General features: G+C 45.6%; 1 protein-coding gene across 3 annotated transcripts in view; it reads right to left on the bottom strand.

Moving 5' to 3' along the window:
• The window catches only part of strip2 (striatin interacting protein 2), a 96,757-nt gene that overhangs the window by 6,730 nt on the left and 68,616 nt on the right, over window positions 1-21,411 (bottom strand). For all 3 annotated transcript variants that reach the window (XM_055231755.1, XM_055231756.1, XM_055231754.1), the window contains 5 exons: window positions 12,585-12,711; window positions 9,131-9,231; window positions 8,163-8,229; window positions 7,961-8,065; window positions 3,333-3,537 (listed from right to left, as the gene is read on the bottom strand). In XM_055231755.1, the coding sequence (XP_055087730.1) occupies window positions 3,333-3,537; window positions 7,961-8,065; window positions 8,163-8,229; window positions 9,131-9,231; window positions 12,585-12,711 (605 nt within the window). The remainder of the gene's footprint in view (window positions 1-3,332; window positions 3,538-7,960; window positions 8,066-8,162; window positions 8,230-9,130; window positions 9,232-12,584; window positions 12,712-21,411) is intronic.

The raw sequence follows: 21,411 nt of genomic DNA, 5'->3' as shown, positions 1-21,411 counted from the left end.
GATAAGGCAGTGGACAGCTAGTTGTGGGTGGATGTCGCTGACAACGTGTAAAAAAATTACACAAATAAAATGCTTCACCAGAGGAAACTTGTTAATGCTAATGCTAATTTTAAAGTATAATAAATAAATACATACTTCGTGTTGGGGTTCACCCCGGTGAAGGAGAGGGTTGCGTCCTTGCGCCTTCGGGTCGGGGACAGGTCTCTCACTGTTAAGTCGGCCTACGGGCCAAACAGCAGTGCAGAGTACCCGGCCTTCTTGGAGTCCCTGGGAGGTGCACTAGGCAGTGCACCGAACGGGGACTCCATTGTTCTCCTGGGGGACTTCAACGCCCATGTGGGTAACGACAGTGACACCTGGAGGGGCGTGATTGGGAAGAACGGCCTCCCTGATCTGAACTCGAGTGGTGTTCTGTTATTGGACTTCTGTGCTAGTCGCAGTTTGTCCATAACAAACACCATGTTCGAGCACAAGGGTGTCCATCAGTGCACATGGCACCAGGACACCCTAGGTCGGAGGTCGATGATCGACTTTGTTGTCGTGTCATCTGATCTCCGGCCATGTGTCTTGGACACTCGGGTGAAGAGAGGGGCTGAGCTGTCAACCGATCACCACCTGGTGGTGAGTTGGATCCGCTGGCGGAGGAGGAAGCCGGACAGACCTGGCAGGCCCAAGGGTGAGGGTCTGTTGGTAACGTCTGGCAGAGCCTTCTGTCAGGGGGGTCTTCAACTCACACGTCCGGGAGAACTTCTCCCTGATCCCGGGGGAGGTTGGGGACATGGACTCCGAGTGGGCCATGTTCTCCACCTCTATTGTCGATGCGGCCCCTCGTAGCTGTGGTTGTAAGGTCTGCGGTGCTTGTCGCCGTGGCAATCCTCGAACCCGGTAGTGGACACCGGAAGTAAGGGATGCCGTCAAGTTGAAGAAGGAGTCCTATAGAGCTTTGTGGGCTCGTGGGACTCCTGAAGCAGCCGATGAGTACCGGCAGGCCAAGCGTGCCGCGGCTCGTGCGGTCACAGAGGCAAAAACTCGAGGTTGGGAGGAGTTTGGGGAGGCCATGGAGGAGGACTATTGGACGGCCTCAAAGAAATTCTGGCAAACCGTCCAACGCCTCAGGAGGGGGAAGCAGTGCTTCACCAACACTGTTTACAGTGCGGGTGGAGAGCTGCTCACCTCAACTGGGGATGTTGTCGGGTGGTGGAAGGAATACTTTGAGCATCTCCTCAATCCCCCCATCATGTCTTCTGAGGAGGAAGCAGAGACTGGGGACCCGGAGGCGGACTCAACCATCACCCTGGCAGAAGTCACCGAGGTGGTTGGCAAGCTCCTCGGTGGCAAGGCTCTGGGGGTGGACGAGATCCGTCCTGAGTACCTCAAGTCAGGATGTTGTGGGACTGTCTTGGCTGACACGTCTCTGCAACATCACGTGGCAGTCAGGGACAGTACCACTGGACTGGCAGACCGGGGTGGTGGTCCCTCTGTATAAGAACGGGGACCGGAGCGTGTGTTCCAATTACAGGGGAATCACACTCCTCAGCCCTCAGGAGGAGCAGTGTGGTTTTCGTCCTGGTTGTGGAACACTGGACCAGCTTTATACTCTCCATCGGGTCCTCAAGGGTTCATGGGAGTTTGCCCAACCAGTCCACGTGTTTTGTGGACCTGGAGAAGGCATTCGACCGTGTCCCTCGTGGTGTCCTTTGGGGGGTGCTCTGGGAATGTGGGATCCGGGGCTCTTTGCTAAGGGCTGTCCGGTCCCTGTATGACCGGAGCAGGAGCTGTGTTCGCATTGCCGGCAGTAAGTCAGACCTGTTCCCGGTGCATGTTGGACTCCGCCAGGGCTGCACTTTGTCACCGGTTCTGTTAATTATATTTATGGACAGAATTTCTAGGCGCAGCCAGGGGCTGGAGGGGGTCTGGTTTGGGAACCACAGGATCTCATCTCTGCTGTTTGCCGATGATGTGGTCTGTGGGCTTCTTTGAGCCAGGACCTGCAGCAGGCACTGGGGCAGTTTGCAGCCGAGTGTGAAGCGGCTTGGATGAGAATCAGCTCCTCCAAATCCGTGGCCATGGTTCTTGACTGGAAAAAGGTGGTTTGCCCTCTCCCCTGGGTGGTGAGTCTCTGCCTCAAGTGGAGGAGTTCAAGTATCTCGGGGTCTTGTTCACGAGTGAGGGAAGGATGGAGCGCGAGATTGACAGGCAGATCGGTGCAGCGTCTGCAGTGATGCGGTCGCTGTATCGGTCTGTTGTGGTGAAGAAGGAGCTGAGTCAGAAGGCGAAGCTCTCGATTTACCGGTCAATTTACGTTCCTACCCTCACCTATGGTCATGAGCTCTGGGTAATGACCAAAAGGACAAGATCGCGGATACAAGCGGCCGAAATGAGTTTCCTCCAGAGGGTGGCTGGGCGCACCCTTAGGGATAGGGTGAGGAGCTCAGTCACACGAGAGGAGCTCGGAGTAGAGCCGCTGCTCCTACACGTCGAGAGGAGCCAGCTGAGGTGGCTCAGTCATCTGCTCAGGATGCCTCCTGGACGCCTCCCTAGGGAGGTGTTCTGGGCATGTCCCACCGGGAGGAGGCCCCGGGGAAGACCCAGGACACGCTGGAGGGACTATGTCTCTCGGCTGGCCTGGGAATGCCTTGGGGTCACAGACACAGTGAGCTAGAGCCAAAATGTCATCTTGTCTCATTCTCATGGACTGAATTTAGTCTTGTCCCACCTCTGTTAGGAATATTTTGTTGTAGTGCAGCTTGGTGTCTTTTTTGTACTTGTCCTTACATGCATATGTGTATGTGTGTATTTTGTTTTTGTTGTTTTGTAGAAATGTAAGGAAGTTTAAAGGAAATACATCTATTATTTTAAATATTCTATTCCGGTTTACATTGGGTAATAAGATAAATGATTCACATTGCAGTATATTGCCCTGACCAGATATAATATTGTGCGCTAGCTAATTGCTGAGAAGGAATATGTAATTTTAGCACATATTCACTCAGTTGGCAGCAAAATCAGTGCCTCCCCCATATGGTTCATTTTTTACTCTTTAACCTCTTTTCCTCCTCCATCCTCCATACAGTGGTGCTGCTGGCAAAATCTGGGCTGTCCCTGAAAAGTCCCCCTCCTCCTGTCGCTATGGTAACAGAGGCAGGACGTTGGATTGGATTTTATATAAATGCAGAAATTCCATAGAGACACACACATGCACAACCCCAGGACATACACGGCAGTGATAATAATACCTGGAATTGAATTGGTTAATTGACTAACTGAGTTGTTAGTTGATTAAACAGAATATAAAAAAGCCAACTCCACATCTTAAACAGAGCAACACCTACCATTCCCATAGGCCCAATCATCGTTGAGTCTGTGTCGGACCTTCTGGTAGATAGCAGACATGGTTTTCATATTGCTCTTCCTCCACTGTCGGCCCAGGTACTTGGTTTGGATCTTCAGTAGCTTCAGCACATACAGCTGCATCATGGCCTGTTTCACCTTCAGCGCTCGCTTCAGGATTGGAGCCGATTTAAAAACTACAAGCATCTGAGAAAAAGAGTTAGAATATGAATGCTGGACAACTGGTGTAATAATTACAAATAACTAATAACTTTATTCAACGACTCTTTAGAGCCATGATCAAAAGTGACAGCTCACACCATAGAGTAGTTCAACAGACTTAAATGGTCACATTTTTATAAAGGAGCTTCTCCACCTTCAAGGCACTCAAAGCACTTTATATCAAGGAACCACACACACATTCACACACATTCATTCATCAGTGAATGGGGTTAAGTGGGTGGGTAAAGTGTCTTGGATCAAGGACACAACAACAGTATTCATTTGTCTGCAATCGCACTAGAATCACACCATCAGCCTGTGGGTCAACCAATGATGTGTAAGTCAAGAGCGGAATTTGAACTGCTAACCTTCACATCAGTGAACAAACACTACCAACTGAACTATTGTCACCATATGTCGCAACGTTAGGCATGAGTGACCAAAAAGACAAAACTCGGGGAAGTTTTAACAGTGTTGATTTACAAAACTGCAAAAAGGCAAATGACGGTAGATCAGACAGTGAGTTGGGAGCAAGAAGTTTGCAGTGATCCAAGGGAGAAGCGTGAGTAGCTGAGTCAGAGATGAGGAGAACAGTACCAGTAAAGGGCAGCAGGGTCGAAGACGGGAGAGCTGAGCTGGTCCAAGAAGCGGTGAGGAGCAAAAAGTATCCGGTAAGCAAGGTAAAAAGCAGGAAAAAACATGACTTGAGCCAAGAAAGGTGTATTCACATGAACATGCAGACAATCTGGCGCTGAGTGTCAGGTCCTGGCTCCTCTTATCCACCACGGGTGCAGCTGATTATGATTGCTTCCAGGTGCGCATAGGAGGAGCCAAGGCCGCCACATGGGATCAAGGCCGCTTCGGGACCGAAAGCGGATGCAGCAGACTGGACGGTGGCGAATGGGAGGCCTTACCCCTGGCACCCATCTGGCACGCGGAGACAAAAGACCTGGTGTCTCTGTCGACGGTAGGCCAACAGCGAGAGTGTGCAATTGGCTCCTGGATGACAGGCGAACCGAGAGCTATGGATCCATTCCAGTACCTTGGAGCGGGCAGCATCTGGAACGAAAAGAGTGCCAGGTGGACCATTACCTGAATCAGGGTCATTGCATTGAGCCTCCTGGACCAAGTCTTCAATCTCCAAGTGGACGACTGCGACAACACAGGTAGGTGGAATGATGGGTTCTGGATCGGTGGTGGACTCCTCCTGAGCGAACTGACAAAAATGGACGTATGGCTTGATGTTACGGGATTCCAGACAGTAGGTAAGTGTAAAATTAAACCGACTAAAGAAGAGGAACCAACGGGCTTGACGGGAATTAAGGCATTTGGCAGATTGAATGTAGGACAGATTCTTATGATTAGTCCATACCAAAAAGGGTTGCTCCACCCCTACAACCAGTGCCGGCACTCCTCCAACGCGAGCTTGACCGCCAGTAGCTCGCGATCCCCCGCATTGTAGTTGCTTTCCACTGGAGATAAACGATGAGAGAAGAAAGCACATGGAAACGAATGATTATGGGGTTCAAACCTCTGGGAGGGGACAGCTCCCACTCCGGTGTCTGAGGCGTCTACCTCCACAATGAACTGGTGAGAGGGGTCGGGCTGATGTAGGATCGGAGCAGAGGTGAAGAGGCCCTTCAATTTGTTGAAGGCGGGCTGGGCTTCAGAGGTCCAAGTGAACTGTCTGGAAAAAGTGAGTTTAGTGAGAGGTGAAACCACACGGCTAAAGTGCCGGATGAACCGTCTATAAAAGTTGGCAAAACCGATAAACCTCTGGAGTTGTTTTCGGTTATTGGGTATTGGCCAATCAGTCACGGCTTTAATTTTCTCAGAGTCAGCTCTCACCTGTCCACGCCCCACAATGAATCCCAAGAAATTGATCTCATCTGCGTGGAACTTGCACTTTTCAGCCTTGACGTAGAGCTTATTCTCGAAAAGACATTGGAGGACATGATACGTTCATGTTACTGGTGTTCCTGCGGGGACTACAAAAAGATCAGGATGTTGTCAAGATACACAAAGACAAAATGGTTCAGGAAATCTCAAAGGACGTCACTGATGGGCCTGGAAGACTGCTGGGGCATTGGTTAGTCCAAATGACCAGATACTCGATATGTGTCCCAATGGTGTCTTGAAGGCGGTCTTCCACCCGTCCCCCTCCCTTATGCGCACCAAGTGGTACGTGTTCCGCAGGTCAAGTTTTGTAAAAATGGTGGCTCCATGGAGTGGTGTAAAGGTGGAGTCAATGAGAGAAAGGGGGTATTTATTTTTAACAGTGATGTTGTTGAGGCCCCTGTAGTCAATGCATGTACGTAGAGTCTTATCCTTTTTCACCACAAAGAAAAAACCTGCGCTCACAGGAGAGGAGGACGGATGGATAATGCCTGCGGCCAGGGAATCTCGGATGTACTGCTCCATAGTTTCTCGTTCCAGCTTGGAAAGGTTATAAAAGGCGGCTGGAAGGCAAGGGAGAACCGGGCAAGAGGTCTATGGCGCAATCATAAGGGCGGTGGGGAGGAAGCGAGAGTACCCGGAGAGATCCAGCATGTCTGGAGAAGGACTAAGTACGGAGTTGGCGCCCCCTGCAGGAGACGGGGCTGATTGTAAGCAGTTTCCCCAGACCCAGTCAATGACCGGGTTGTGAGCCACTAGCCACAAGACAAGCAGAGAGGAAGGGCTGGAGATGATGTGAAAATGTCGGGTCTCGTGGTGATTGCCGGACAAAACAAGAGTGATGGGTTCCGTGATGTGCATAACTCTGGCTAAAAGCAGCCCATTAAGAGCAAGAGCTGTAAGGGGTTGTTCAAGTGGTTATTGTTTTTCTCTGGGGTGAGATGCTTACCCACTAGTACTCCCAGTGCTACTGGTGGACACCCCCGTTTGGCCGAACCGGGCAGGTAGCAAGAAAGTGTCCCTGTTTGTCACAATATAAGCATTCCCCTGCCTGGCGGCGTAACAGACGTTCCCCGGCAGACAAGTGTGCTCGACCCAGCTGCATAGGCTCCTCGGGGGGTGGTGAAGAGAAGCGTATCTCGGTGCGAACCGGCGAATGCCGTCTCTCTCTCTGGCACGTCTGCAAGCCGTTGTCAATTCGGTTGGCTAGCAAAATCAAAGATCTCAGGTCAGTGGGTGCATCGCGAGAAACCAGTTAATCTTTCAATCGATCATTGAGTCCCTTTAAAAAGATGGCCTTTAACGCACTGTTCGTCCAGTCCACCTCCGCAGCCAATGTCCAGAACTCGATTGTATAATCTGCCACAGACTTGGATCCCTGAGCAAGACTTAACAGGCGGGGAGCGGCGTCAGCCTGATAATGCGGGTGATCAAAGACCAGTTTAAACTCGCTCAAAAAATTATCAAAGGTTATCTGGTCTAATGAAGTGTTTGAGAACTTATCCTCTGCTCATTGAAGTGCCCTCCCCCTCAGCAATCCACAAATATAACGTGTCTTGGCCACGTCAGATGTAAAACATCATGGATGTTATTGGAACATGGACAAGCATTGGAAGAGAAAGCACCGACAGAGGTTAGGCTGACCCGAATATGAGTCTGGATCTGTGCCCTTCGACTCCAGAGAACTGGGTAGCACCATGGTCCCGGTGGTGGCAGCGGCGCAGGAGCCAAGGGCGGAAGTGCGAGTAGGGTGGCGACCTGGTTGGTGAGCTGAGACACTTGCTGGGTGAGGGTCTGGTTACAGTCAAGCAGGGTCCGGATTGTCTGTTTGTGTTGTCCGATTATCACTCCATGATGCGTAAACGCCTGGTGAAGTGTTTGATCTGGCCCCGAGTCTGATTGGTCCATCTTGGTCCATCATCCAAATCGTTCTGTCACAACGTTAGGCACGAGGGACCAAAAAGACAGAACTTGAAGAAGTTTTAACAGTGTTTATTAACAAAAGTGCAAAAAGGCAAATGACGGTAGATCAGACGGTGAGTCCGGAACGAGGAGTTTGCCGTGATTCAAGGGAGAAGCGTGAGTAGCTGAGTCAGAGATGGGGAGAACAGTACTGGTACAGGGAAGCGGGGTCGAAGACAGAAGAGCTGAGCTGGTCCAAGGAGCGGGATCTGGCGAGGAGCAAAAAGTATCTGGTAAGCAATGTAAAAAGCAGGAAAAAACATGAACCGAGTCAAGCAAGGTGTATTCACATGAACACGCGGACGATCTGGCGCTGAGTGTCGGGTCCTGGCTCCTCTTATCCACCACGGGTGCAGCTGATTGTGATTGCTTCCAGGTGCGCACGGGAGGAGCCAAGATCTCCGCCCAGCTCCAGGCTCAGACACATAAGGCAGGACAGACAGGGATCGTGACACCATAATAACATCATAGTGAACGAGGCTTGAATTCCATTGGGCCTGGTGGTACAGTTTAACCGTCCCAAAGTTTTATTATAACATCCAGCACTAACCATGGTTCTGGAGTGCTTCCACTTGGTCAGCTTGTTTAATATTCTCAATAGATTTATACATGAAAACAGGTTCCTCCAACAGAACTGGTTGGTATCTCCGGCTTCCTGTAACACACACATAATAAATAACAAGGTCATGCTGTCATTAGTGACCTTTATCTTGAGTGCTATCAGTCATAAATCTCCAGTATGTTTGACTCACCAGGCTCTCAGCGGTTAGCTCCGGCATCTCATGGACCACGCAGTGAGGAAAGTCCAGCACACAGATACTGCAAAATAAAACACAGACAATAATGTGTTAAAGGTTATTACCCAAAATGGAAAAGAAGAGACTGGCAACTGCAAGGCTGCAATCATCCAAATGATTCTAGTGAAAGTGTACGGAGTTTAAAAACACAGTGGAGCACTTCCTGTATTACCACATGACATTATAAACTGGAACAAAGTACTCACAGCCTGAAACAAAACACAACTCTCGGCATATTTTGATGAGAAAACATTATGACATGGATCAGAAAATTTTGCTATAAGGGCCTTTTAAAACTTCATCTTTTAAACTTAAAATGGGACTACTACTACTAAACTGTGTACCACAGCTGCTTGATATATATCCAAAATCTACGAAAAAAAAACTGATTATTTGACTCATAATTGAAATTACAACTATTCCAGATTGCCAATTTAAAACAAAGTATAATATCTTTTGAATGGGAAAAAGTACTTAAAATGTTCCATATGGCAGGAAGCTCAAAACCACAGATATCTTCTTCATAAACACTGTATTCCTTTACACCACCTCGTTTATTATATTTTTAGCTGCGTGTAGAGTGGATAGCAAATGTGGACAGCCAAATCCCTCCAATGAGTCTCTAACACAAAACACACATTCATTCATACACCAATGGACACTAGAGTCAAGCTGGATTAAGTGTCTTGCCAAAGGCGCAACGAAACTAAGCACTGTTAAATATTTAAAATGCACACTGTAATTGTGTATTTTAAAAATGCAATGCTTAGTGTCCTTGTGTCTTTGGGCAAGACACTTCATGCTCTAGTGTCAATTTTTAAATATATAGTGCTTTCATTGCTGTAAGGATAAACTTAGTTTATCTATAACACGGTCATAGATCAGACACTAAGATAATGGGTTTCTAGGTGAACTCAACCTACCTGTTTTTAGCACTGATGTAGGACATGATATTCTGGTTGAAGAACTTAAGGATGAGAGGGATGCAGTTGGCAAACACCAGGTGCTGGGAGATGATTTCGAACTGTAAAATGGAAAAACAGAAAGAAAACTGTAAATGTGGGAGGTGATAATGAATACATTGTTTACTACAAGGAAACACCACACATAATATACCGGTAGTTTTAATTTGAGTAACACTTTAAAATACGTTACTTCACCACTGTTAAAGGAGCATGATGGAACTTTCCTGATAGGAACAGTTGTTTCCATGGATGATGCAATTGCTTTGCTGGAATGTTCCACAGTATGGCATAAAGATAGACTATCTTGCATTTATTCAATTAAAGGTGTTTTTATTGCTTTAAAAAAAAGCATGTATTAGTCAGGACCAGTGACTTGCCCTGGTGGCCTCATCTGCTTGTTTACATGGAGCTACAGAAGTGTAAAGGTCCTATATTACACAAAATTGACATGTTTTAAGACATGTTAGAATCATCACAAATATACCTGGAGTTGTGATTAGTTTCATCCACAAAAGTTTGGGTAATCCTGCATTATTAGTTTATCCAAACCTCAAAAGCTCAACTGCCCTGTTCAAACTTGTGATGTCATGTAGTGGTAGTTTTCAAGTTAACACCAACCTTTTACCTTTAGTTGGAAGAGATTTGTAATTTCAGAGCTGACATTATCCAAATGATTCTAGTGAAGGTGTATGGTGTTTAAATACACAGTGGAACACATCCTATGGAGTCGAGTGTTTTCTGTTTCTGTTGTTACCCTAAATATACAGGGTTTATGTGTTAAGCATGTGTGAATGAAACAAAACAACGCTCCAGGTATGTTTTTATGAGGGAACAACTTTATAACATAGATCAGAAAATAGCGTAATATGGGCCCTTTAATATTGCAACCAACACTGTGGAACATTCTAGGGAAAGCAATAACACAGAGACAAGCAAGTAACCCTTCGCCACAAAAATTACATAGTTCACCTCAACTCTCAGAAGAAGATTAAAGTACGGAGAAGAAACTGCATACCAGGAGTGTTCACCAATACATATTGTATGAGACATGTTGGTACTGTTGCTATTGCGTTTTGATGTTATAAACAGCAAACAGACTAATAGATTATTATATGACATTTGCTTCTTACATGTGTCATCTCATTAGAGACCAGCAGAGGGTACCAAAACTGAACATACAAAAACAGAAATGGTCCTTCCTAGCAACAGAAATGATCCTATATAAAAGCTTTTGTGTGAATGCTTTCTGTTTGGCTGCAGTAAATTTTGTTTTTTCATATACCACCAGAGCAAAACCTGGTTGTAGAAGGACAACACCTGTGTATATTTTATTTATCTTTATTTATACAGGCCCAATGAGAGCACTCATGCTTACATGTGTGATTATAAATTTACCAGCAGATTATTAAATTAGTGGCACCAATGTATCCAGTTTTCCATGGCCTTGAAATGCATTTAATTTTTGGGAAGCAAAAAAGTTTCTTTTTTTCCCATTTCAGTTTTGGTGCAGTTTTTAGACATAGACAATCATTAGATATTGTATTAAAAGTTCCTGTATTAAAGTTTAATAAACAAGTGAAATATTCAGGCAGTCTATCAAGTAGTCCGTTATAAATACATTTTATACAATGTTGTTCTTTTCTGACATAGCTGACATGACATGGCTAACCTACTTTTCCATAGAGTGTACAGTGATGGGTTTTAAATTCAGCATCTATTATGAAACGAAGGGCTGAAGCAAAGAGTGTATCTAAAAGTTTTAAAGTAGAGGCTGAAGTCTGCATGTATATTATATCTTCATAATCTAGTACAGAAACAAAGGTTGCTTGAACAATTCAATGGGATACAAGATTTGTTTCTATAATAAAATTATAATTTTGATTTTGATAATTTTGTTACACAATCCCGAGATATGTATTTTAAAGGATATGTTTTCATCAAGCCAAAACCAAAGATATTTATAGGTGATGACTCTTTCAGTAAATATATCATTTATTGTATAAAGATTTGTAGCTGTCTCCTTTCTGAATCTTAAACAAATGCAATCTAGGTATTTTAGCAACGCTCGGGTTACCAACCTTATCACTACTATTTTCTGTAACATCAAAAAGCACAAACAAACAGTAAAAACAAGCCTTTTCTAGTAATAAACAGATCAAATGTAAATTGTAAATCACTTGACTTTACATGGCTGTTTTACATGTGCTTTACTGTCATCTATATTCACATGTAATGGATTTATTGTATTACATATGAAAAACATCACAAGTGGAGGAGTTCAAGTATCTTGTTCATGAGTGAGGGAAGGATGGAGTGTGAGATTGACAGGCGGATCGGTGTGGCATCTGCAGTGATGCGGACTCTGTATCGGTCCGTTGTGGTAAAGAAGGAGCTGAGTCGAAAGGCAAAGCTCTCGATTTGCCGGTCAATCTACGTTCCTCGTCTATGGTCATGCGCTCTGGGTAATAACCGAAAGGACACGCAGATACAAGCGGCCAAAATGGGTTTCCTCCGTAGGGTGGCTACGCGCTCTCTTAGAGATAGGGCGAGGAGCTCGACCACACGGGAGGAGCTCGGAGTAGAGCTACTCTACTCTGAGCTCCCTACATGTCAAGAGGAGCCAGCTGAGGTGACTCGGGCATCTGCTCAGAATGCCTCCTGGACGCCTCCCTACGGCGGTGTTCTGGGTATGTCGCACCAGGAGGAGACCCCAGGGAAGACCCAGGACATGAAAGGACTATGTCTCTCTGCTGGCCTGGGAATGCCTTGGGATCCCACCGAAGGAGCTGGAGGATGTGTCTGGGGTAAGGAAAGTCTGGGAGTATCTATTTAGACTGCTGCCCCCGTGACCCGGCCTTGGATAAGCGGAAGAAAATGGATGGATGGATGAAACACATTAAGCAGGAATACATTCAAATGCGGTTTTAAAAAATCAATTCTATCGATTTTACTATGTTGTGCCTCTGGTTAATACTGCCCACTTGAAAAAAAAGATTACAATTTTTTGCCAGTTTGTCATTTTAGTACAAATGAGCTGACAGTTGCATGGCTCTGTGATGTTTAAGTCGACATCAGCTCCTGCTCAGTGCTTTAGATAAATATTGCATTTAAAAATGTGCAAATTATAATATAATGATCTGCAAGTGTCATAGATTATAACTATAGCACAGACATTAGCACAATAGGTCTTCTTTGAAGTCCTTTAAACAGACAATAATCATGTCTTTGGAGTTGATTAATGACACCACTTTTTGCTTTTGTTTCATGTGGATAGGCCCAGAGATTTTAACCATAAACCATCTGACAGTTAAACAGCAAAGTCCAGTATAGAATTCTGCCCTGTCCTCCACTTCAATGTTAAACCATAAGGATTCTAGTTGATGGCATGTGAATGTGTGAGTGTATGTCTAACCTGATAGATGTGGTTGAGCTTAAAGTGTTTGAGCACCAGTAGCAGCAGAGCAGAGATAGCCTTCACGATGATTTCTTTGTGTCGGTTCACATCAATCCCCAGCTTCATACTCTGCAGGACAGTGATGCTGAAGAAAAGAATACAAATAATATAAGTGTTAGACTACTCAATTCACTAAACTCAATATCATTATAGTTCAAGTTTTGCTGTAAAAATTTTGCATTGTTTTCTCTATTTGACATTGAGATTTTTGTAAATTTGACTTCTTATTTGGACATGGACAACAGATATATAAGACATATAAGATAACATTCTATAAGCATTCTATCTAAATTAAATACAGATGGGGTGAGCTAAAATTAATATTGTAAAAAAGCAGAATTGTGCAGTATTATAGCAAGTTGTAGGGTCTAGTTATTAATAAAAAAACAATCTGATTAAACATTTGAGTGTTTACCTTTTGGATATTTCATGGCAAAGTAATATAGGAAAAAACTGGCTCTTGTTTCTCATCTAGGAGTATGACATCCTCACATTCTAGAATCTGAAAACCACCTGTTTACCCCACAATGGGGAAATTGTAGTGTTGCAACAGAAGGTACAACATAAGGAGAATAAACCCTTCAAAAGGTGCATTTGGCGAATTGGGACACGGACGATGGCTGTGTTCCAATTCGCCAAATGCACCCTTCAAGGGTCCTTTCGAAGTACTCTTCAAAAGTGTAGTTTCAAGGTTCCGGTCGAGAATCTGCCCTCCTCAGTGTAGCCGCCATCTTGCTGAAGTGGGACAGGCCCACACCACGGACCGCACTTCCACCGCTGTCTTTGAGCGTACGATACGTACATTACGTACGTTATTTTTAATGATTTATTATTTAATAGAAAAAAAGTCAAGATGTCGTCGTCACAGCCGTTTCTTTCTGTTTAGATTGAATATCAATAGGCAAATATAACGTTCGAGGTGATTTTTTTACTCAACTGTAGCTACTTCATAACTTAAACAAAATATACCTTGTGAAAAAGTAATAACAGAGACAGAAGTAACAATATCATTTCTACATTCATAGTCTATAAACCAGAGAACACTGATTAGTTGTACATATAGTGGGATATTGCAGTTTAATGGTTCGGTATTTTGGCCAGTGGCTACACCACTTTAATAACAGTAGAGGGCACTGTTTCCCTTCTATGCTGTGCCAGTTCTTTTCATCTGATTATTATAAGGTATTTTCTAGCAGTGCAGCTACATCAAACTAGTGTCTTGATTTACTAACACGAAAGTAAATGACACGTGCCCACGAGGGGTGCAGACAAATGGAATGTACCGGAACTCATGAAGATTTTGTGCACGTCTCAGGACTCTGTTCTGTCCTTTCTGGAGAGTCCGTTGCTTCATTGTTCACATTACCTGTGTGCAACTCATTAAACCCTTCTGACTTTACGTTTCAGTCTCTTGGTCTTTGACGCTTACAATAGAAACAAACATTCTTACATTATTCTTATTGCAGTAATAATTTTTTAATGATAATAATGTCTTATTGTCTAGCAATAACTCCACATTCCTTTATTCCATGTAACTCCTTTTTAATCATCAAACACACTGTACAGATCTTTATTCAGATTTAACAGTTTCACGTTGCTCTGTTGTAGATGAGGTAAACCAGTACGAACATTTGAACGTATATTGCGCAACGGACTCCATTTTCTTTTTTGCGTAGCCGCGGTGCATGATGGGATATAGAAATGCGTGAAGTGTGCACGGATGCACGCTTCGGTTACGTCCGATCTCCATGGAAACGGTGGAAAGGGAAGGGCAGGTTTGTCGGCCGCATTCAGTAGGGTGCGTTGAAATGGGACAGCCCTTGTCGCGCCGGAAATTACGTAACTGCCCTTCGAACCGCCCTTCCAATGGTGATTCTAAGGCCAGGTGGGCGAATTGGGACACGGCCGATGTGACCGATGTGGAGTGAAGACTCGCTAATGATGCTAATGATGCTAAGTGCTGTTTAATCCCTTAACGTTCCGACGACCCGCCCTCAGGCAAAGATCCGCGTGTAAAATTATGTGTGCGTAATTGCGTAATTTTACGCACTGTTTTACAGCAGTTTTGTGTTTTAATCATGACAAAACGGACAAAACAAAGGAAGTACACGACCGAGGACACTGGATGTTTGTAAGGTAAACTAGAGGCATCTCGGACCTGGAGCGGTGCGTGAAAATGACTGAAGATCTCATGGTGGACTCAGAAGCAGAGGACCTTATGTTTTCATGGACTGGATGAAGTTCCTGATCGGTAAGCGTGGTTTATTCTGCTATTGACTTAATTGTGGGTCAAATGTGTATTATGTGTAATCATTAGCATTAGCTAATGCGAATCTGCGCCCCCCCGACCACCACCAATCATTCACTCACACACCCCTTGGGTGAAGTGTCTTGCCTAAGGACACAATCACAAAACTAAGGACACAGTGACAGAAGTTGGTTCGAGCGGGACTCGATCCTCCAACCTCTGCCACAGAATGACAGTCACACTGTCACATGTACAGTGTGTTCTTAGTTTCCAGTGTGTTTGTTGACATTTTAAAGTGTGTGTGTTTGCTCACTGTTTGCAGTGTGTAGTTTGTAAATATATATTTATTTTGACCCATACCACTTGTTTTGACTATATTTTATTTACAAATACACATTATATATATTGTGTTTTGATATGTTATGTAAATGTAGAGTAATAGAGCAGCTGGGTGTGCAGATACAGATTCCTCTCAGTGTGTATTGATCATTGAATACTGTCACTTCAAACGTCATAAAAACAAAAAATGACATAAAAACGAAGAAAAGGAACAGACTTTGCTGTGAAAATGACATGAGAGTGGCACTTGCCAAGGCGAAGCTACATGTTTCTGAACTGGTCTCTTAAAGGCAACAGCAGAAGTCACACTAATTTGCAGTAAATATTCATTATTGTAGCCTAATGGAAATTAGATGATGGGTGTGTGTTAAAATGTTAAAAATTATAAATAGCATAAATACAATAAGTTCATTATTGGAATACATAATACAATACAAAATTAAAATAATTTCAGTCAAAGGTCATATCTTTGTTAAATGTATGTAAGTAATTTGTTGTGAGTTCATGCATTGTATTGGTTTTATTCTTTGAACACAATGATGTTAATGCACAGTTTATTTTGTGCACCGGTAAAACATACATATGGCTTGAATTTGAAAAAAATATATATTTTATTTTTCAATAAAGAAGGGTTCGGTGAATGTGCTTATGAAACCGGTGGGGTTCAGTACCTCCAACAAGGTTAAGAACCACTGGTTTAGCCTGAATATAAACCAATACCAAACTAAGTAAAAAATTGAAAAACATGAAATCCTGTCACCTGCTTTGACTGAATCATTTGCAGGCTGTTTAGCCTCATTACTAAAAAAGTGGGCATTTGTTTGTCACACTTTGGAACAGATGATGACGTATTTATGCCAAAGAAAACTGGCAAGTCTCAAACTACATAGAAAGAGCAAACAGCACCAGACACAACAAGTGACTAAAAGCACACTTCATCTTCAAATGTAAGGCTTTAAAGGGCCCATATTAGGCTATTGATCTGATTTATGTTATAAAAAACATACCTGGAGTTGTGTTTGGTTTCATGCACATGTTTAACACGCAAACCCTGCATATTTATGCTGAGTTCTTCTCTTAAACATAAAATGCTGTTCCATCTTGTGATGTCGTGTGGTAATAAAGGAAGTGCTCCACTGTTTTTAAACTCCATACACCTTCACAAGAATCATTTGGATGATTTCAGCCCTGAAATCTTTACGGAACAAAAGGGTAAGGTAAAGGGTAAAGGGTAAGATAAAAATATCACAATGTGGAACAGAGCATTGGATAATAAAGGGTTACTTTTGAGGAGGTAACAACATTCTAATATTCCACTTTGTGTAATATGGATCCTTTGATCAATAGTAACAATAAAGTTAAGCCGAAATCTGTTAAAACAGGATGTGACAAAATGAAGGAATTTACATTAAGCTAGTTGAAAAGACATTTAGGGTAAATGTCTATATAAACCCTCAGTCCAGGTCTGGTCCATAGAAAAAGATGAAGTTTAAATCTGTCAACTGGACAAATCGTTGTAAGAGTGAAGATGTTAGAAATTAGCTGAGAATGAGAATCACTTACGGTTTAACCTCAGATGTCGACAGAATCAGTTAGTACCCAAGGTATTGCAGAAGAAAGAACCTAAACCAGGGCAGAGAGCAGCCAGCTTAACTCATCGCTACCTTAGAAGAATGCTTGGCCTGAGAATCAGCCGTCTGCATTTTCTTATTGATAACTTGAAGTTTAAAATAGAAAGCTTAAAAAGGAGGGTAGCCATTCAGGCCCAAAAGAAATAGCCCAGAGAAACTGGGCTATTTCTTAGATTGTGCAGTAACAATAGGAGAGGACAGGCGACTCCAGGTAAGTCTTCAGGAAGCCCCCACACACTGACCAATACCTGCTGTTTGATTCACACCATTCACTGCAGCACAAACTCGAGTTATCCGCACACTACAACACAGAGCTCAAGGGGCTCCCACAAACACAGAGGGAAAAGGAGGAGCAACACGTGGAGAAAGCTTGTGGATATCCAAAATGGGCCTATAAGAGATCTAAGAAAGCTAAAAACAGGACGACGGGGAATCTGAACTCAGAAGGAAAGGTGTTACCATCCCTTACACAGCGGCTGTGTCTGAAAAACCTGAGAATTTTCTGACAGTATGAGATTCCTGTCTTTTTCAAAACCACAAACACTTTAAGACAAAAACTGGTTCACCCTAAGGACAAAACCCCAAGCCATAAACAAAGTAATGTAGTCTACTCCATTCAGTGTAGTGAAGAGTGCAGTGAGCGTTACATTGGAGAAACTAAACAGCTACTCCATAAGAGGATGCGCCAACACTGGTGTGAGAGTTCCTCTGGGCCCCAGTCGACTGTACATCTCCATCTCAAAGCCACTAACCACTCCTTTTAAGATAGTGAAGTTCAGATCTTAGCCAGAGAAAAGAAATGGTTTGAGAGCAGATTTAAAGAAGCAATTTTTGTTCCTTCCTTAAACAGGAATGGAGGCCTGAGACGTGATCTCTCCCCCATCTATAACTCCATCTTCAGAACAATGAGAACAATAGCAGGGTTGTTAAGGGCTGAATGGGGTAGTTTCAGATGAAAATGGAGACAATATATGTTTACAGTTCCAGTGTGGTTAGCCCCTCGCTTCAGATAGATATAAGGCAGTGGCCACTGCTAATCTCACCAGAACTAAAGAAGTGGCTTGGATAAGGAGAAAAACGTCTTCACTCTTACAACGGTTTGTCCAACTGACAGATTTTTCTTTTGTCATCTAGTATAAATGATTGCAAATTATCAAACTGCATGATTCATCCATCCATCCATTTTCTTCCACTTATCCGGAGCCGGGTCGCGGGGGCAGCAGTCTAAGCAGGGACTCCCAAACTTCCCTCACCCCAGACACGTCCTCCAGCTCCTCTGGTGGGATCCCAAGGCGTTCCCAGGCCAGCCGAGAGACATAGTCCCTCCAGCATGTCCTGGGTCTTCCCTTGGGCCTCCTCACGGTGGGACATGCCCAGAACACCTCCCTAGGGAGGTGTCCAGGAGGCATCCTGAGCAGATGCCCGAGCCACCTCAGCTGGCCCCTCTCAACATGTAGGAGCAGCGGCTCTACTCCAAGCTCCTCCCGTGTGACTGAGCTCCTCACCCTATCCCTAAGGGTGCGCGCCCAGCCACTCTGCGGAGGAAACCCATTTCGGCCGCTTGTATCCGCGATCTTGTCCTTTTGGTCATTACCCAGAGCTCATGACCATAGGTGAGGGTAGGAACGTAGATTGATCGGTAAATCGCCTTCCGGCTCAGCTCCTTCTTCACCACAACGGACCGATACAGCGACCGCATCACTGGAGACGCTGCACCGATCCGCCTGTCAATTTCACGCTCCATCCTTCCCTCACTCGTGAACAAGACCCCGAGATACTTGAACTCCTCCACTTGGGGCAGAGACTCACCACCCACCTGGAGAGGGCAAATCATCTTTTTCCGGTCGAGAACCATGGCCTCGGATTTAGAGGAGCTGATTCTCATCCCAGCCACTTCACACTCGGCTGCAAACCGCCCCAGTGCCTGCTGCAGGTCCTGGCTTGATGAAGCCATCAGGACAACATCATTGGCAAACAGCAGAGATGAAATCCTGTGGTTCCCGAACCAGACGCCCTCCGGCCCCTGGCTGTGCCTAGAAATTCTGTCCATAAATATAATGAACAGAACCGGTGACAAAGGGCAGCCCTGGTGGAGTCCAACATGCACCGGGAACAGGTCTGACTTACTGCCGGCAATGCGAACACAGCTCTTGTTCCGGTCATACAGGGACCGGACAGCCCTTAGCAAAGAGCCCCAGACCCCATACTCCTGGAGCACCCCCCAAAGGACACCACGGGGGACACGGTCGAATGCCTTCTCCAAATCCACAAAACACATGTGGACTGGTTGGGCATATTCCCATGAACCCTCGAGGACCCGATGGAGAGTATAAAGCTGGTCCAGTGTTCCACGACCGGGACGAAAACCACACTGCTCCTCCTGAATCCGAGGTTCGACTATCGGTCGAATTCTCCTCTCCAGTACCCTGGAGTAGACCTTACCGGGAAGGCTGAGGAGTGTGATTCCCCTGTAATTGGAACACACCCTCCGGTCCCCCTTCTTATACAGAGGGACCACCACCCCCGTCTGCCACTCCAGTGGTACTGTCCCCGACCGCCACGCGATGTTGCAGAGATGTGTCAGCCAAGACAGTCCCACAACATCCAGAGACTTGAGGTACTCGGGATGGATCTTGTCCACCCCCGGAGCCTTGCCACCGAGGAGCTTGCTAACCACCTCGGTAACTTCAGCCAGGGTGATGGACAAGTCTGCCTCTGGGTCCCCAGTCTCTGCTTCCTCCTCGGAAGACATGACGAGGGGATTGAGGAGATCCTCAAAGTATTCCTTCCACTGCCCGACAACATCCCCAGTCTAGGTCAGCAGCTCTCCACCCGCACTTTAAATAGTGTTGGTGAAGCACTGCTTCCCCTTCCTGAGGCGTCGGACGGTTTGCCAGAATTTCTTTGAGGCCTCCTCCTCCTCCTCCATGGCCTCCCCGAACTCCTCCCAACCCCGAGTTTTTGCCTCTGCAACCGCACGAGCCGCGGCACGCTTGGCCCACCTGTACTCATCGGCTGCCTCAGGAGTCCCACGAGCCAACAAGGCTCGATAGGACTCCTTCTTCAGCTTGACGGCATCCCTTACTTCCGGTGTCCACCACCGGGTTCGGGGATTGCCACCGCGACAAGCACCACAGACCTTACGACCACAGCTACGAGCGGCCGCATAGACAATAGAGGTGGAGAACATGGCCCATTCGGAGTCCATGTCTCCAGCCTCCCCCGGAATCAGGGAGAAGTTCTCCCGGAGGTGTGAGTTGAAGACCCCTCTGACAGAAGGCTCTGCCAGGCGTTCCCAACAGACCCTTACAATATGCTTGGGTCTGCCAGGTCTGTCCGGCTTCCTCCTCCGCCAGCAGATCCAACTCACCACCAGGTGGTGATCGGTTGACAGCTCAGCCCCTCTCTTCACCCGAGTGTCCAAGACACGTGGTCGGAGATCAGATGACACGACAACAAAGTCGATCATCGACCTCCGACCTAGAGTGTCCTGGTGCCACGTGCACCGATGGACACCCTTGTGCAAACATGGTGTTCGTTATGGACAAACTGTGACTAGCACAGAAGTCAAATAACAAAACACCACTCGGGTTCAGATCAGGGAGGCCGTTCTTCCCAATCACGCCCCTCCAGGTGTCACTGTCGTTACCCACATGGGCGTTGAAGTCCCCCAGGAGAACAACGGAGTCCCCAGTCGGTGCACTGTCTAGTACCCCTCCCAGGGACTCCAAGAAGGCCGGGTACTCTGCACTGCTGTTTGACCTGTAGGCCGACACAACAGTGAGAGACCTGTCCCCGACCCGAAGGCGCAGGGACGCAACCCTCTCGTTCACCGGAGTGAACCCCAACACGAAGCGGCTGAGCTGTGGGGCAATGAGCAAGCCCACACCAGCTCGCCGCCTCTCCCCGCGGGCAACACCAGAGAAATGCAGAGTCCAGCCCCTCTCAAGAAGTTGGGTTCCAGAGCCCAAACTATGCGTGGAGGCAAGGCCGACTACCGTAAATTTCGGATTATAAGCCGCTACTTTTTTCCACGCTTTGAACTATACAGCAGTGCGGCTTATTTATGGAATTTTTACTGGATAATGGCCCCTGAGGGGCACTCTCTAGCTGTAAACGTAAAAGTGAGACAGACGTGGGGAAAGTTTCTGCTCTGAAGAATTCACTAGTTTTGATTTTGAACGATTATTTTGCGCATCATGAAATGGATATGATGCAGTTTTTAAGATAAAGAAGGAAACAGAGCAGGGGTCGGCAACCTGTAACACGCAAAGAGCCATTTGGACCCACTTTCCACGCAAAATAAAACACTGGGAGCCGCAAATACATTTTGACATCTAAAATGAAGATAACACTGTGTATAATAATAATAATGTAACGGAATAATGTAGGTTTTATTTTCACGGACAAGCCTTCTACACATGGCAGATAAATATGGCAAAAATAACTTAAGTGCATAAAAAAATACAACTCACCAAACCGCTGCATCAGTGGGAGCCCTGCGCTGATTATGTGATTATGTCTACTCTGCTCCGCAGTTTCTTTAAAAAAAAAAAAAAAAAACCTC

Source organism: Periophthalmus magnuspinnatus, chromosome 23 (assembly GCF_009829125.3).
Source record: "Periophthalmus magnuspinnatus isolate fPerMag1 chromosome 23, fPerMag1.2.pri, whole genome shotgun sequence".
Lineage (NCBI taxonomy): Eukaryota > Metazoa > Chordata > Actinopteri > Gobiiformes > Gobiidae > Periophthalmus > Periophthalmus magnuspinnatus.
Note: the sequence above shows the minus strand (reverse complement) of the source record. Positions and strands in the feature narration are given on the sequence as shown.